The sequence below is a fragment of the Podarcis erhardii genome (genome assembly GCF_964252035.2).
Source record: "Podarcis erhardii genome assembly, chromosome: 7".
In the NCBI taxonomy this organism is placed as follows: Eukaryota; Metazoa; Chordata; class Lepidosauria; order Squamata; family Lacertidae; genus Podarcis; species Podarcis erhardii.
This window is the reverse complement of record NC_138511.1, coordinates 69,506,069-69,523,792: the sequence shown is the minus strand read 5'-3', so window position 1 is coordinate 69,523,792 and position 17,724 is coordinate 69,506,069. Positions and strand designations below refer to the sequence as shown.

Genomic DNA, 17,724 nt, shown 5'->3' with positions numbered 1-17,724 from the left:
AGGCTAGATGTAACTTTCTCATGGGGGGTGAGATTTGTGTAATGGACCTTGTACCTTGGTTTTAACAAGGTCCTCATCTGCAGTATACACTTTGATACAGTCATGGCTTCCCCTAAGAATCCCAGGAGCTGTACTTTGTTAAACTGTCCCCTTGCAGAGCTTGCAATCCTTGGAGATGCCTGGGAAAGGAGCATTGACTATAAAATCACTCTGGGAACTGCAGCCCTGTGTGGGGAATAGAGGTCCCTTGACAACACTAAGCACCCATAAGAGTATATCACCTGTGGGACGAACAGCGTCCTTACAGTGGAGATGCCTTACATTGTAGCTCAATCCTACCCAGCAACTGCACACAAAACTGCGCTTTGGAACAGATGATACCCTACTTCTCAAATAAGACTAAAAAAAACCATAAAAACTCCAGTTAACGGGCAGAATAAAATGAGAGCGTTTTTCTTTACGCCTTCTGACCCTGAAGCGTCTCAACATACAGAGTTGGGGAACAAGGAGTTTCTTAATCTATGTTGCTGAGTCTGCACATGCCTTAGATATGTTGATAGCTACAAGTTTCTTTGAATACATAACTGACTTTTCTGGAAATCTGCCCTTTAAAAAAACAAATGAAAGGCAGCTATGGGGGAGGGGGGAGGAATCCACATTTCATTCACCTTTGGCCCTCCAGATGTTACGATTCTTCCATTTGCAACATTACTGTTTCCTGAACACAATTGCAACCCCAACAACCACTATAGTTTTATTATGCATTAATGTTTGGTTCTCTGGTCCATGGGGTCACAAAGAGTCGGAAACAACTAAACAACGTTTGGTTAAGCTTACTGACAAATCTTTCTGGATAGAAAGGGAGGGGGGTATATTTAAGTGAAATTTGCTCTCAGCAGATGAAATCAACCAGAGGCCCCTGCAATCATACCCTTCTGTAGTGGAAATGCAGAAGGCTAGTTGGTTTTATAAATTACAGCTCTGTATAAGTGAATTACTGTTGCTGTTGATCTGAAATGTACAGTCTGACTCTCAAAATGATAACATGAGCTTGGAAACAGTTAATATCTGGCTCCTGCTTAAATAGCTTGCCCCTTAGGAACCAAACAGGCCTTAGTAATAATTGATAAGCATTGCATAATAGTGAGAAAGGAAAATTCAATCCCCAGTGCAGAGAAGGTGATTCAATAAGGACTGGTGGCCGTGGGGAGGGGGATAACCAAGAAGATCTACTCAACCAGAATTTATTCCCAGACCTTTATAATATGGGTATCAATGGTAGCTCTTGTCTCTTCCATGGTTAAAATTCCTGATCTTGATAATAATACTTTGGGCAAGTGGGCAAGACACACTGTACTCAGTGCAAAATCTATATTTGTCCTACAGGAAATATATATATCTTTGTCCTGCCTTGTTAATGCCCGTGCACCACCACTCAGAGTGACTAACAACAATTTAAAATTGTAATGCAACAAACCATACATGCAACAATAAAAGTGCGCAAAATACATATTTTTAAAAAAACAATTCCAGAGCTAAAAACGGCCTTCACAGATAAATGCAGTTTTGTTCCGCCATTCTTAAAACAGGGATCTGATTCAGCAGTTTATATTGCAGAGGGCCGATATTCTTATGACTGGAGTTCCTTTTTCTCTTGAGAAGCAGGGAAATTGCTTTGATAGGCTATTGCGTCGCCTGCCCCCAACATATATACACATGCATACATTTTGCTCCTTGCATTTGACAGAGATTTGATACAGAAGCTTGCTTGTTTTTGTGGGAGAGAGGCAATGGTATCTAAGGGAATGTTGTGGGTGGGGCAGAAAGAGGTGTGGAAAGAGGGTCTTGTTCTCAAACCAGGCAGATGTTGGCTTCTCTTTGTTCTGAAGGCAGTGGGTGGGAGATGGCTAATCCTATCAGGCTGGAGTCCTCCTAATCAAACTGGAGTTCTGCTGCAGTTGGGTTTGTTGGGACAAGTTCCTCGGAGGTCCCAGTCTCTCTCCTGAGCACTGCCCTGGATGAAGGCTTCTGTTTCGCTGCTCCTCTGAGCCTCCTTCCACCATGGAAGCAGCTCCTGAGATGGAATTAGCGCAAACGCCTCCAGCCCGTAACCTAAATGGCAACTGGCACTACCAATTCCGCATCCTTCTGCTGGGCGACTCCATGGTGGGCAAAACGTCTCTGCTCAGATGCTACACGGAGGGGTGCTTCGTTCCATCCCCGTGCCCCACGGTGGGCGTGGAGTTCTACAGCAAGATGATGGAGCTGCCTCCAGGCATCAAAGTGAAGCTACAACTTTGGGACACGGCTGGCCAAGAGAGGTTCAGGTGAGGCGGGGAAGTCCTTGTAGGACCAAAGGATGAGTGGGGGAAGATGCACATGCTTCTTACCAGTCCAAAACCTTTCCCTTTTCTAAATTCCTTTCCCTACTACCCTGGAAATAAGGTCTGGAAGCCAATCACATGACTGCTCAGTTAGCAACAATCCATTCTGGTGCATAGACCTTTCGTGTCCATATCATTCCTTGCTCCCTGCATTTAATTTCAGCCAGGTTGGCGATTCTGCTGGAATGCCAGCCCATGGTGCCATGAAAGAAGGACTTGGAGGCAGGTATTCAGGGTCCCATGAGCGTGGTGGGTCAGGGAATAGCACCGGGTTGGCTTACTACATTTTGAAGTAACCTAAGTGTATCACCCTGTCTGTAAAGGAGGGATAGGAGGAGCTTTCAAGGCCATTATGTCCAGAGTCTAAAATGTCCTAGCTGCACCACAGATACCACCTGTCTTCATTCCCCACATATTTCATCTCCACTTATTCCCCCTACTGGATTTCTAATTTTTTTATTTAAAAAAACTAGTGTTATCCTTGGCAATTAAGTTGAGATTTTAAGAAATTAAATAGAAATGGAATTGGGAGGGGGAATAAGCATTTAGCACATTCCTGTCCCACCTTTCCTCCTATAGGAAGGAGAGCCCTATGTCCTCTTTTTTCCCCAGGACACCCTCTTTTTCACAGGTATGGATCGTCATAGCGATCCATAGTTAAAACTAGAAGCAAATGTGTCCTCTTTTTTTTGCTCTTCAAAATATGGCAACCCTCTCTTCACACTAACCCTGTAAGGCACATTAGGCCAGGAGAAAAAGAATGACAACCCGGGAAACAGCTAGGGAACACATTAGTTCCAATCTATCTGTAGATCTTAGGAAATGGTTGGCATCAGGAAACACCCTACACTACAGGAACAAGGAAGGAATTAAGTGGGGACCTGCATCCCAGGGGGAGAAGGCTGGGCAGTGAGTTCAGCTCAGGCTTCATTTATTCATCAATACCAGGGGAGGGGAAACTGCCAGATGTTGGGCTCCAACTCCCATCAGCCCCAGGCAGTAGCAAGGGTTGATGGGAGTTGCAGGCCAGCAACGTCTGGAGGACCAAACCTTCCCCCACCCCCCAAGTAAGCCTGGTGTTCCTAAGCAAGAAAGTAGTGGATAATTGAGCTCATGTGGTACTGAAAAAAGTTCCAGCAGCAAAGGCACAGCTCCTCAAAGTTGCGCAAAGGAATCTTTATATAATTACTTAGAATGTGTACAGTGCTTTGCTGATGGTTAGTGAGTTGTCATCCCATGGTCATTGATTCAGGTGACACAGGGTTTTGCAGAGCAATCTGAGACAATTTCTCCAAGGAGCTCACAATGGTGTACGTGGTTCACCCCCCCCCCTCAGTTCTACAGCAATCCCTACAGGTAGGTTAGGATGAGAGGCAATGGCCGACCCCTGGTCATTCATTGAGCTTCCTGCTCAAGTGGGGATTTGAACCCTGCTCTCCCTGGTCCTAGACTGACACACTAACCAAGAGCCTTCCAAATGTTTTGTATTGGTGACACACTTTTTAGACATGCATCATTTTGCGACACAGTTTTCACTAGCAAACCAAAGGTTAAACTAACCCCTTTCCAGCCCTGGGAGGAGCGCAGGGAGTGTTTGCACACCAACACACTGCAGCCAACACACTAACATGTCTCGACACACAGTTTGGAAAGCTCTGCACTAACCACTACGCCACACTGATCTCACCAGCTCGCTTTAAGCTGTCTCTGGGTTTCGTCAGAAACTAGATGTTTGTGCATATTTTTGAGAATCATGAGTATTTGCGAATCATTCTGGGCTGAATAATGAACTTTGCTTTCTGTACTCCCTCTAGCAATCTTGGTTAGATTTCTGTTGGCACTCTGCACAAAAGTTACCTGTGTTTTTCACAGAATCACTGAGAAAAACAGCTGAAGGGAGGGTACTGCATAGCTGAGTGTTGTGCTGTGGGGTGGGGTGGGGTGGGGTGGGGGATACTTCAAGGTTGTCTGTTGTTATTGTTCTTTTGCAGAGTTGAGAAATTGATCCCATTCAGTGACTAGAAGCCTGAGGGCATTGATCTCAAGTAATCCCAGAGGCCATCATATCTCCTTGGAATGTACATATCTGACCTTGCTTACTGATCCACTCAGTTATTGACACAACCTTACCAACTCCCTTTTTCTTGCTAATTTTACTGCAAACAATGGCACTCTCATATCAGCGCCTCTTCAGAGATAAGATTTGTATGTAGAATCTCTGCTTGTTTATGTGGTTGTAAATCATATAGGTTGTAAATCATATAGCTGGACTGGGAGATAAAGGTATGGCGGGGAGGCAAGGAAGGAAAGGAGATGATTAAGGAAATTAGAAACTGAAATAAAATGTCAATATTTATCAATAAACAAATTGGGGAAAAGAAAGGAAGGAATAAGAGAGGAAACTGTTACAGTATGAAGAAGTGAATGTAAAAGGGCCAGAGAGAAGGGATGGAAGAAAGTGGCAGGGTTTTTTTTCTTTTTGAGCTGAGTGTGGAAGGAGAAAGGGAAATGAAATTATAAGAGATGGGTAAAAATATTTTGAGAAGCATGTGGCAGTGGGAAGGAAAAAATATAAAAGAAAAAGCCTTCTCCACTTCAAGCCTATCTAATCAAATTCTATCTAAAATAGAGAGGTTGAGTTGTTCCACATCACATGTCTGTGCTTAGCTTGAGGAAAGCTGAACCATGGAACTCCTTGCTGCAAGGAAAATGCTGTGGCTAAGAATTTAGCAATGTCCCAAAGGTGGTTTAGATATCATAGGAAAATTATGTGAGTATATGTTGTTTATTTTACTCAATACATTTATATCAGGTCTTTTCTCCAAGTTGCTCAAGGCAGAATTCTTCCTCCCGCACTAAGACTACATTGTACTATAAAATTGACATTGCTCAGCATCAATAGATTTCTGAAGACTTTGTGGATATGTTTTGCTAATGTAGTTTAGCAATATCTGTAAAGGCAAATGGGAGTTCTGTGCTTACATCTCAGAAGATACTTTGTCACTATCATTGCTCCAGAACAAAGTCCTGGAGATGGTTACGAAGAGTTGGCATTTGGTAACGAGACAAGTGACTTAAAGAAAGTCTCCATGATATATTGGAAGAAGGTTAAATTAATTAATCTGCTGCTTCTGTTCTTAGGTGCATCACCAGATCCTTCTACCGGAATGCAGTGGGTGTGCTCTTGGTCTTCGATATGACCAACCGGAGGTCCTTTGAGAGCATCTTTGATTGGTACCATGAAGTGACCAGTGTTATGGAGAAGGTCGTCTTCCTCTTGGTTGGCCACAAAAGTGACCTTCAGTCAATGAACAGAGTCACAGTTGAAGAAGCAGAGGGACTGGCCATTTCTTTGGGCACGCAATTTATTGAAACGTCCGCCAAGGACAACCTCAATATAGATTTGGCTTTTGCGACCATCACCAATGCTATCTACGATGCTCTGAGAAACAAGGAGATTGACCTGCAAGAAGGGTGGGATGGTGTGAAGGTGATCCATAAGAAGAGAACTAGCGGTCTTCAGAGAAGGAAGAAGGCCCCACAAGAAAAATGCAATTGCTAACCAAAGTCAAGGAGTAAGATGTGGCTGGAAGGGGGCAGTGGGTGGGCTCTGAAGAGGAGAAATGAGAGGACCTAAATGACGGGTTGACCCTCAGAGTGACATTCACTCACCAGCATTCAAGACTGTTGTGGGACAGATACTTATGAAGCGCAGGGCTGAAGTCAAGAGTGGGCAAGGTCTGGATAGCTCAGGTGGTTAGAGCATGGTCCTGATAATTCTAAGGTCGCAAGTTCAATCCCTGTATGGGACAGCTGCATATTCCTGCATTGCAGGGGGTTGGACTAGATCAGTGTTTCCCAACCTTGTGCCTCCAGCTGTTTTTGAACTACAACTCCCATCATCCCTGACTAGCAAGACCAGTGGCAAGGGATGATGGGAATTGTAGTCCAAAAACAGCTGGAGGCACAAGGTTGGGAAACACTGGACTAGATGATCCTCAGGGTCCCTTTCCAACTCTACAATGCTGTGATTCTAAGGCCAGAGCCCAAGTGATGAACCCCCTCCCTGCCTTCATTTTCCCCTCTTGCCACCTACTGGAAATGAGGCTGCATTTGGCCCTGTGGCCACTGGCGGCTCACCTCTGCTGTATGGAAACCAGAGATACCCAAACAGACACGGGAGTCAAAAATGGTTTGGATAGCACCAGAGCAGATAGGAGAGAATCTGGAAAACAATTGTTTGCAGCTGAAAAGCTTGCCACACTGACCTTTCAATGCAAGTGGTCTGCTAAAATGCATCTGAATTGCTTTGAAATGTTCAGATTATGAGAGCGTATTCTTCAATTGTTCTGCAGAAAAGCTAAGCATAATTTGCTGTGTAAAGAGCTGGGAAATTGTAAGGGGAATATTTGTTTATAGTTGGGGTGGGGAAAAGATAATGGGTGCAAGGATATTCAGAGTTCAGTCATTTAGATAGAGTCAACATTCCACTATATTTGAGAATACAAAAAAGAAAGAAAGAAAGAAAGAAAGAAAGAAAGAAAGAAAGAAAGAAAGAAAGATTTTCATCTTGAGTAGATGACCTGGGGATACTGGGAATGCTAGAGTCCCATTTTAATGTGAAACAAGGGTGCTGATTTCAAAACAATAAAATAAATTCATACTGCTGATTTATGCTTAGTTTCTCTATTTGCCACTTTTCTATAGTAAGTTTAATGTAAACTAAAGCTATCATTTAATTCTTAAAATACTGTAAATTAAACTCATAGGGTTGTATCCAATACTAGCCCTGCTCAAAGTAGAAATTTACTGAAATTAGTGTACCTGTTAGGCTTAGGCTCATGATGAGACATACACACCCTACCGAGGTGCATATTCAAGGGATTATTTAGGCAAAAGATCTGAAAACCATGGTAAAAAAAAGTGACATATTACTGGTTGAAGTCTCATGAGACTTACGGTAAAAGGTAGAGGTAATGGGACCCCTGACCATTAGGTCCAGTTGCAGACGACTCTGGGCTTGTGGCGCTCATCTCGCTTTATTGGCCGAGGGAGCCAGCGTACAGCTTCTGGGTCATGTGGCCAGCATGACTAAACCGCTTCTGGCGAACCAGAGCAGCTCACGGAAACACCGTTTACCTTCCCACCGGAGCGGTATCTATTTATCTACTTGTACTTTGACGTGCTTTTGAACTGCTAGGTTGGCAGGAGCTGGGACCGAGCAATGGGAGCTCACCCCGTCGCGGGGATTCGAACCGCCAATCTCATAAGACTTATACAGGATAATCTCATATTTTAGTTTTATTTCTTTATTTTATGAATCACATCATCAGGAACCAAGGCAGCTATAGTGCCATCTGCTGGGGGAATCCTTCCACACCTCATAGATTCATGAGGCAATTCTCCCGCCACCATAAAAATATTATTAATTTTTCATATATCCAAAGCAATACAAACAAGCATATTCATCCCCAAACTTGTGTCCTCACCCCACTCAGGACAAAGAGTGTTTAGATTTCTGTGAACGGCAGGTGGCAGAGGATGATGATAATAATAACAATAATATGCTTATACCTCACCCATCTGACTGGGTTGCCCCAGCCACTCCTTAGACATCGCATACAAAGTAAAGTCTGTTCAAACCTTGTAAGAGTCATTGTGGCGTTTTTCCTTCTTGCTCTTAAGTCAATTTTTTTCTCCATCAGCATGAGATGCCAAATTCGAGGCGTCGGTTCCCTCAGCATCTTCCCAGAGAGGGTTCTGTCTGCCCATCTTGCAGCAATGATGAATTGTGAAGTTAGTTCTTTAGAAGCTGCAGGAGGAAGTTCCAGTTTAAAGATAAGAAGAGCAGCAAGGGCATGGAATTGGGTCAAATTTGTCATGAGGCAATTCTTATTTATTTAAACGGCAAGCTTCTTAGAGTCTCCTTGCTGTTGCCCTTGAAAACACCTCTGAATATAAATATAACAAAGTCATCTTTGATGGGAAACCCCTTTTTGAATCCCCGTGAATTCATGAGGCAATTCTTATTTTTTTATCAAACAGGTTCTTCTGCTGTTGCCATTTGAAAATCTCCGCTCTGACCCCCTTGGGGCTTTGGAGACGGGAGACGGGAGACATGAGACAAAGAAGGGACTCCTGAAACAGAAACATTCTGCTCCTTCTCTTCCAGTGGCTTCAGAAGAGAGAGAGATTTGGAAAATATTCGACTGTGGTCTCTGCCCCAACAGTTCACTGCCCCTGCTTGTTTCTGAGGGAAAAGGTGTCTAAAGAGAGAGGCAGTGTGGAGTAGGGGTTAGATTGCTGACCTAGGAGCTGGGAGACTAGAGTTCAAATCCCTCCTGAGCCATGAAGCCCACTGAGTGGCTTTGGGCCTGTCACTGTCTCTCAGCCTAACCTACCTCACAGGGTTGTTGTGAGGATAAAATGGAGAGCATACCATCTTGAGCTCTTTGGAGAAAAGGTAAAATGTAATAATAGACATAATAACTAAAGTTTTCCACAGAATAAGTTGTGGAACTCCTTTAATTCCTGCTCAGGCAGCTCTCAGCCCTTTTTGTTTTTGATACTGTATAGTTAACCTCCTGACTGACAAGGTTTTGCGGGGAATCTCCTTACAATACCCACGACTTCATTCTAACACTTTTGGACATATGAGTCAGACTCCCCACGGTTTCTGCCTAGTCTGCAGCGTTTACATACTGGCCAGCGCAAAATGTTTGATAGCCCCGCTCCTTTATCTTAACGCTTGAGACACTTCAGGGCGGGATGACAAGGAGGAATGAGATTCATGGTCACCTGTGCTTTAAATTAATTCCTGGGCGGTTACTTCTGTTTCCAAATCCCTGATCTGCACTGACTTAACCCAGAAATGAGGGCAGGGGGAAAGCTTCCACACAACTAGGGCAGTTTGGATAAAATATACCCCCCACTTCACTCCACTTGCTATTTTGCACCTCGGGGACAGAATTGGTGCTGCACCAAAATGGTCACCATACTAGGCTGAACCTTTCCTGTAGTAGAACTTCTACAGGAGAGTCAGCCTGATGACAGCCCAAAAGAAGAAACACCCATGCCAGGAATGTCTCCCTTGACACATCTCCCCTGGAAACCAGAGCTGTCTTTTTCTATTATGCTGGAGAACTGGCCTCACAGAAAGAAACCTTGGAAAACGCAGTACCTCTAAGGGCCAGAGCTGATGGGAAAGAGGGAGGGTAAGAAATCTCCTGTAGATGGTGGCTAGTTAAAGCCCAGTCTCTATGTGCAGAGATGGTCTTCCTGCCTTTACCTGGGATGTGCTTCCTGCAAACCAGACGGCAGCTGTTGGTCCTGCATGAGGATATTGGCCATGACCTGATGTACCTAGCACAGAGGTCCTGATGCTGCAGACCACCCGTTACCAGTGGTCCACGAGCATCATTAAGGTGGTCTGCAATATGTCTGTGGATTTGTGATTGAAGGGAGGAGGCAGCTTTAAATATTCGTATTGATTTTTAGCTGCATTTTTACTGCTTCTATTTTTTTTTCTTATATTGCATTTTTTTCCTGCACAGTATTACAATTTGAATTCTAGGGAAAGGAGCTGGAAACAAAGCTGCCAACATCTTAACACCATTATACAGCGGCATAGTGTGGTGGGGAGGGGGCCCCAGGGGCGTAAAATGGTTAGGGGAGCAAAATTTCAACATCTGGTGCTGCCTCAATACGGCTGCACTCCTCTGTCTCTGGGCTCTGTTGAACATGGCTTCCCCACGTGAAACAGGAAGTGACCTCTCCAGAAAACGGAACAACTCATCTTTCCTTATCTGTGTGGCTATGATCTCCTGGTAATTCAGACAGCATTAGGAAGTTGGATGTGCATGTGTACTCCATCCATTTCCCTCCCATTCACTCACCCTTCCATGTGGCCCCGGGCACTGGCAACCCACGCTAAACCACTGCCGTTATACAGATCTATGGCGCAACTGCACTTTGGAGCACTGTGTACATTTCTAGCTGCCTCTCCTCAAAAAGGATATTGTGGTTGGAAAAGAGTCAGAAAAGGGCAGCCAACATGATCCAGCGATCGTGTGAGGAAAGGTTGCAACATTTGGGGCTTTTAAAATGTAGATAAAAGGTAGGTTGAGATAGGATAGAGGTGTATAAAATTACACATGGCATGGAGAAAGGGACTAGAGAAAAGTTTTTCTCCCTCTCTTGTGGACAACCAATGAAACTGATTGTTGGAAGATTAAGCACAGACAAAAGAAAGCAATAGTGACTGAAGGGCAGTGAGGCTGCAATCCCATGCAAGGGTACTTACTTCCAAGTAAATATGCACCCATGTAGGTCCCCATTTTGTTTTTGTTTTCTAAATTCTAAGGTTTGGCACTTTTCCTAGAGAAAGGGCGTGTACACTCACACTCACACATACATAGATAACATCTGATACGTTCTAATGAGAGTGATGTGTTTTCTCATTAGAGCTCTGAAAGGGTTTAATGTATTCTCCCGATGCTCTGACTGCTGGCCCAGAAATATTATCTTTTTGCTACCAGAAAGAAGAAAGGGTGCTGTAGAATATATGTGAAATGTGCTTCCTCTCTGCCTGGCTTCCCCTCCCATAAACGCTGCACATTCTCAGGGTGGGGCAGAAAAAGGGCGAGTTATGAACATCCAGGCTGGCTTAGCAGCTGCCTGCCTGAACATGAAATGAAACAGCCGTCAGCCCCAGGCTGTAGATGCGACCAATCTGCTTTCACCTACAACAAGCCTCAACCAGTTTTCCACTTCTGTCGGAGCTCAAGAAGAGTGTTTTCCACTTGGCCGTGTGGCTGGATAAATCTAGACACGGGGAGTGGAGTGCCTAGTTTGTGCCACTGTACGAGCGTTCCCACTTGCCTCTCCAGCTTTCTTCTCCCCTCTCCCCCAGTCTCCGGATGGCAGTGGATTCGCTCTGGCACTACCAGTTCCGGATTATCATGCTGGGGGACTCCACTGTGGGAAAATCCTGTCTCCTGAAGCGCTACGCCGAAGGGGTCTTCCTTGAGTCCATGAATCAAACTGTGGGTGTGGATTTTTATGTTCACTTCCTGGAGATTGAGCCTGACCTGCGCATCAAACTACAGTTTTGGGATACAGCTGGGCAAGAGCGGTTCAGGTGAGTTTAGAATGGAGGTCTTATCTGTAGTAAGGAGAGAGAAATGAGGAGGTGATATGACAGCCACCTTCAAGTTGTTGAAGGGCTTTCACATGAGATGATGGGGAACTTGTCTAGCAGTGGGGAAAAGAACTTGGCGGTAAGGAATAGAACAGGTATGGATGCCAAAATCAAAGTTTGGGACAAGTACCGTACTATTTTGTGAGAGAGATCAAATCACAAAATATGCAACAAAGTCAAGTGTGGAAATATAGGCTTTTAAAATATGCCATTGCAAATTTATTCCAAAGTTCCCCTCTTCCCCAGCGTAGAAAAAGACCATTCATTTGATGAATTAAAAATGGTTTACTTACAAACTCCAAAGGTCAGATTCATGTGCTTTTCCATACAGCATTCAGAAAAGTTGCGCAAGCAGTGGAACTGGGCTTAGTCACAGTGGTGAAAGTTCCTAGATTATTGGTCTATGAACTCAAGAAAGGCTTGTCAGAGCCATGAGCTCTGAGCAACCAGCTCAGACCTCTTTACATGCTGAGCTTCTCAGGTAGACTGAGGTACAACACTAGACTTGAATACCTCCCAAGGTGAAGGGGAGTGACCCCAGCTAAGCCTGGCAGAACCCCTTCATGCATTAATTAAACTTAAGCATGTTGGTTATATGGTTTTCACACACTTGGGGCCCTCCACATGTTGCTGAACTAAAATTCCCATCACTTGGAGTCCAACAACATCTGGTGGGTTACAGGTTCCCCATTATCTTGTTACTTTCCTTATGGCAAAAAGTCTGATTTGGGGGATTAAGCAGGTTTTGTTGTGCAATACCTCCCAACCAGCTATAATTGTGCAATCTGAATTTGTTCGTTTGTGACTGAATCACCCCCCCCCCAAAAAAAAAAGTCTGGAAGCATCCAAGGTGTGCTGCAGACATACGACAGTTGTTTATATGAGTAACTCCTCATTCTGTAGACTCAAAACTGATTAAATAGGAAGGGTTCCTCCCTTTCCTGAAAGGCGTCTCTATTTGTATTTCCTTCTTCTGTCTCATAAAACGGCTGTTTGTGAAATATTTTGTTGGACTCATGAAGACTCATTTCCATCTGGCATATATTTTAATGCTGCTTTCAATAACGTTTTAATGCAATTTTGTTAACTAACTTTGACACTAAAATAATAATTAATGCTGGAATTGTTTACGTAATTTACACATCAGACATAAAATGACTCAGGATGGTATCCAATGCATTTATTCCATTAGCACAAGCCTAAATTGTTGTGCTATAGAGTTGGTAGGGACCCTGAGGGAAATCTGGTCAAAGCCCATCAAATGCAGCAACAAGTTGCTTCTGATACAAGCCTTGGACATCAGTAACCAAACTATGTAACTCCATCAATAACTTATGCGGTAATATTGTTTGCTATATATTCCAATATTCAGCAAATGAATTCCAACTTAATTTCTGGACTTGGCCAAGTTGCCTTGCCCTTCTTAGGTGAAAACAAAATAAAAAAATTCCTTCCAGTAGCACCTTAAAGACCAACTAAGTTAGTTCTTGGTGTGAGCTTTCGTGTGCATGCACACTTCTTCAGATACACACGTGTATCTGAAGAAGTGTGCATGCACACGAAAGCTCATACCAAGAACTAACTTAGTTGGTCTTTAAGGTGCTACTGAAAGGAATTTTTTTATTTTGTTTTGACTATGGCAGACCAACACGGCTACCTATCTGTAACTGCTTCTTAGGTGAGTTTAACAATACACATTGTGTTCCAAACCTTATTCAATCCATCTTACATCTTAGGCCTTGTGTTCTCTTCCATTCATAGCCCTCTTCTATCCAAAGCAACATATTATGCCAATAAAGATTAAAAACACTAAGCCAGTATAAGGTAAAAAGGTAAAGGACCCCAGGACAGTTAAGTCCAGTCAAAGGTGACTATGGGGGTGCAGCGCTCATCTCACTTTCAGGCCAAGAGAGCCAGCATTTGTCCACAGACAGCTTTCCAGGTCATGTGGCCAGCATGACTAAACCGCTTCTGGTGCAATGGGACACCGTGATAGAAACCAGAGCACACAGAAATACCATTTACCTTCCTGCCACAGCAGTACCTGTACCTATTTATCTACTTGCACTGGCGTGCTTTCCAACTGCTAGGTTAGCAGGAGCTGTGACAGAGCAATGGGAGCTCACCCCATCACAGGGATTCGAACCACCAACCTTCTGATCAGCAGGAGGCTCAGTGGTTTAGACCACAGCGCCACCCGCATCCCCAGTATATAAACCAGTATATAATGCCCTAAGGTGGTTGATTGTACGAAGGTGACCCAAGTGAGAATGAGTTTCCTTCTTTGTGTTTCCTGACTTAGGTCCGTGACACGTTCCTATTACCGCAACTCCGCTGGAGGTGTGCTGGTGTTTGACCTGGCCAACAGAGCATCCTTCGAAAGCATCCGGAAGTGGCACCAGGAAGTGATGGACACGGTGAAGCCTCACCACATTGTCTTTGTGCTGGTTGGGCACAAGAGCGATTTGGAGGCCGAGAGGAAGGTTGGACAAAAGGAGGCGGAGAAACTGGCCACTTTGCTGGAGGCCAAGTACATTGAGACGTCTGCGAAGAGCAACAGGAACGTGGGGGAGGCTTTCCAGATCTTGACTATGGGAATATACGAGGCTCTGAAAAGTGGGAAAATGAGACCCAGTGAACAGTGGGATGGGGTGAAAAGCAAACTGCCACCCTTGGCACAGCCTGAGGCCCAGGCCCAGGAAGGGGGCAAGAAATGTTCCTGCTAGCAAATGTCAACTGCCTCTGGGAAAGTGCATGGGCCCTTTTGTACAATAACCCATGCATGCTGCCCATGAGCCATTCATCTAGAAAGCAATGAAGGCTATAAAAGGCTTTTATAGGCAGGTGTATAAGCAAAGGTGTATTCCCTTTTGTTATTGCTAACCTATGGGAGAGTAAAATCCTTGCAGAATGAAGCCAGAGAACATTGATCTGAGGCTCCCTTTGGCATACTGACAATTACTGCAACATATACCTTTCATTTCTGCGTACCACACATCTCTGGAAATATTTTTTGCACCTGGTCTACCTGGTTTCAACCTTGCTCCACCCATCTATTGCTTCCCCCCCACATACCCCCAACTCTTGCCATCTCCTGTTTTTACCTCTGATGCGGAAGAGGCTTGAAATGTGTGGAGGTATTATGGACCTGCTCTCCCTGAAAAGCTTGCCTAAACCATAATCATCCTGTTAGCTCACCGCCTGATTTGTGAACACCTTCATTAACCTATCCTCTTTGGCTGATCAGTTTGAGAACTCTTGATACACTTTGATCACCTGCTTTTAGGAGGAAATAACATTGGTGCCTAATAGTCTACAGAAGATCTGTGGAAACAAGTAAACACTATTTCAAATTCACTTTCTCTACTCCTGTTGTCTCAAGGAGATGCCTGAAGGAGATAGGGAAAATGACAGGGCTTTTATAGTCACACAGACAATACGACTTGGGTAATGATCAAACTTCCAGATTAATCAGAACTCTTCTTTACGAAAAATGAAGATGGTACAACCGGCCACATACAAGAGTTTTGGATGGACTGGGAAGAGGTGCTTTGGCGAATTAGGTTCAATCATGCTTAGTGCAGAGACAGGTTGCAAGAAGGCATGTTGTGGAATAGGCCAGTGAATGCTACCCCTTTGATAATACAACAGCGACCAGTTATTTATATCTGTCCCAAGCACTAATTGAAACACATGGGTTCCTTGCAAGGTAGAGAACAGAAATAAAGGAAAATACAGCCATCTTTATACTTGCAGAACTAGATTATCAGTTTTAGGTGGCAGGGTGGGTAAAGTGTTGACAGAAGCGAAGTTTGGAAGTGTTAGCAGGTGGTTGGAGGGTATTGTCTCCCATAGGTAAAATCCCACCTCTGTGGGTAAAAGGTAATCTCCTACAGCTCCCCTGCTGCACAGCAAAATTCAGTCATCCCTCCCAAGCAGACAATAATGGCAAGCAAGCATCTGAATAAAAGCCATTCCCAAACAGACTTTATAATTCTTTGATAGCACCTGCCTTCTCGTCAGTGCAAATGTTCCCTTGCCTGTTTGGTGGATTTCTAGGCTCTAGGACATCTCCCATTATCAAGCAAATATGTTGCATTTATAGATGACTTAACAGGGAACAACAAAAATCACCATTTTGGAACCATGGTAGCAATGTCAGATCATCAGTGCATAGAAAACCTGGTGGTGGAGACAACATGTTGGAGAACACTCAGTTATAAAGAGTCAATTGCTCCAAAACTAAGGTTGATGCACACTTGGGAGCAGGCAACATTGGACTTACATCTGAGCAATTGTTTAGATTCAGTCTTTATTACATGTTTATGCTAAAGGCTGTATAAACTGCCAGGATGCTAAATTCTGCACTTTGTGTTGCTGCTATAGAATATGCAGAGGCCCTGCTAAGATGTCACCTCTTACGAAAACTGTACACTCAGTAATCCAATTTAACGGCTGGTGGTTCAAATTCTTAGGCTTGTATCCAATGTTAGTCTATAGCTAATGCAAGATAGAGCTAAAGGAATCTATTCTACACATGTGGCTACTCAAAAGTAAACCCACTGGAATTAAAGGACAAGACAAACTTAGATCCATTACTTTCAGTGGGTCTACTCTGAATTGAACCTAGTTGTTTACAACCCCGATTCAAACGTTTCCACTGTTTTCGATGCTTTTCCAAGAGATAAACCATATACTGTACATTTCAATTATAATAGCAAAGGTTAATAATAGGCTCTGAAGCATCATTTTCATTTTGCCAATGCCATTTATTGTATTCGGTACACACCATCTCATCCAGAGAGCTGCATCTCACCATCTTTACTTGAAAGAGCATCAGCAGAAGCCACAGTGAGGACTTGAGTTGAGTTTGTAGGTGCATTTATTTCATGTGGGGGGGAGGGGAAATCTACCTTTCTGCATATCTGATGCTGGGAAACCCACCTATTCACTGATGGCATGTCCAAACTGCATTCTTCTGGGTGGTTTGCAGTAACACACTTGGCGGACATATGCTTGAAGCAGGAGGCCTCCTTTACTGTTGGGTTGTGAAAAAGCATGTTACAGGAGAAAATCAGGACCACACACTTGAATTACATGTAGCCTATTTCTGATACACTACCCAATTTAAGGTATTACATGAAGCAGGGCCTCAAATTTATTTTTGGGGACAGGATGATACAGTTGGTTTGAGTTCTGTTGATCTTCTATAAGTGGATTTGGGCTAGTTCACAATACTTTGCCAATGCTAGCTTACAGCAACACGTTAATTTCTCTATACACATGGCAGTTATAAGGGGTTGCATTCAGTTAACTTCTACTCGAGTACACCCACTGAAATTAAAGGGCATGACGAGGTCCATTAATTTCAACTGGGCTGCTTTGAATACAACCCAAGGTGTAGTATCTAAAGCATGCATATGCAATGGGAAGCAATGATTCTGCTGTTTACGGTGAAAAGCCCATGTACTAGCTTCATCAAAAACTATAGAAGAAACAGTTCATCCATGCAGAAAAATAGCAGCATGTGAAAAACTCGGGATAAGGAAAACAGCAGCAGCTATGGGGCAAGTCCTTAGATGTTTGGGTGGCTAATGGGGAGAAGAAGAGAAGAGTTTGGATTTGATATCCCGCCTTTCACTCCCTTTAAGGAGTCTTAAAGCGGCTAACATTCTCCTTTCCCTTCCTCCCCCACAACAAACACTCTGTGAGGTGAGTGGGGCTGAGAGACTTCAAAGAAGTGTGGCTGGCCCAAGGTCACCCAGCAGCTGCATGTGGAGGAGCGGAGACGCGAACCCGGTTCCCCAGATTACGAGACTACCGCTCTTAACCACTACACCACACTGGAGGGTCGGGATGTACTGATTTCTTGAAGGGGAAAGGTTTACTGAGGCAATACCGCAATGTCTTTCGACTTCCAAGTCCCGTCGTCCCTGATCATGGATGGGGATGACAATAAATAAACATGCCCTTGTCATTGGTTGTTTAATGGTGAAGATGCTTTCAAGTGATGCAATACATAAAATAACTGCAGCAAAGGTTCTTCCCCCTCCCCACCCCCCTCTGCCTCCATGGTGCAATTTCAGAATTCATTTTGGATTATTTAGACATATGCCTCAGTTGGATTCCATTTGGCTGCTA

The 17,724-nt window shown here is 44.0% G+C and overlaps 2 protein-coding genes across 2 annotated transcripts; both read left to right on the top strand.

The window, feature by feature from the left end:
* Positions 1-1,427: 1,427 nt before the first annotated feature.
* Positions 1,428-6,013, top strand: RAB42 (RAB42, member RAS oncogene family). Its single transcript, XM_081870535.1, has 2 exons — positions 1,428-2,327; positions 5,526-6,013. Exons 1-2 carry the CDS (start codon positions 2,062-2,064, stop codon positions 5,944-5,946), a joined length of 687 nt encoding a protein of 228 aa, XP_081726661.1. The 5' UTR covers positions 1,428-2,061; the 3' UTR covers positions 5,947-6,013.
* Positions 6,014-11,011: 4,998 nt separating this feature from the next.
* LOC309346059 (ras-related protein Rab-39B-like) lies at positions 11,012-17,076 on the top strand. Its single transcript, XM_081869731.1, has 2 exons — positions 11,012-11,523; positions 13,886-17,076. Exons 1-2 carry the CDS (start codon positions 11,303-11,305, stop codon positions 14,307-14,309), a joined length of 645 nt encoding a protein of 214 aa, XP_081725857.1. The 5' UTR covers positions 11,012-11,302; the 3' UTR covers positions 14,310-17,076.
* Positions 17,077-17,724: the final 648 nt, after the last annotated feature.

Bases quoted from the DNA above. Each gene is read 5' to 3' on its own strand.
- RAB42 (XM_081870535.1), top strand. From the start codon at position 2,062: ATGGAAGCAGCTCCTGAGATGGAATTAGCGCAAACGCCTCCAGCCCGT. The intron at 2,328-5,525 runs GTGAGGCGGGGA...TTCTGTTCTTAG, and splicing joins GCTGGCCAAGAGAGGTTCAG to GTGCATCACCAGATCCTTCT.
- LOC309346059 (XM_081869731.1), top strand. From the start codon at position 11,303: ATGGCAGTGGATTCGCTCTGGCACTACCAGTTCCGGATTATCATGCTG. The intron at 11,524-13,885 runs GTGAGTTTAGAA...TTCCTGACTTAG, and splicing joins GCTGGGCAAGAGCGGTTCAG to GTCCGTGACACGTTCCTATT.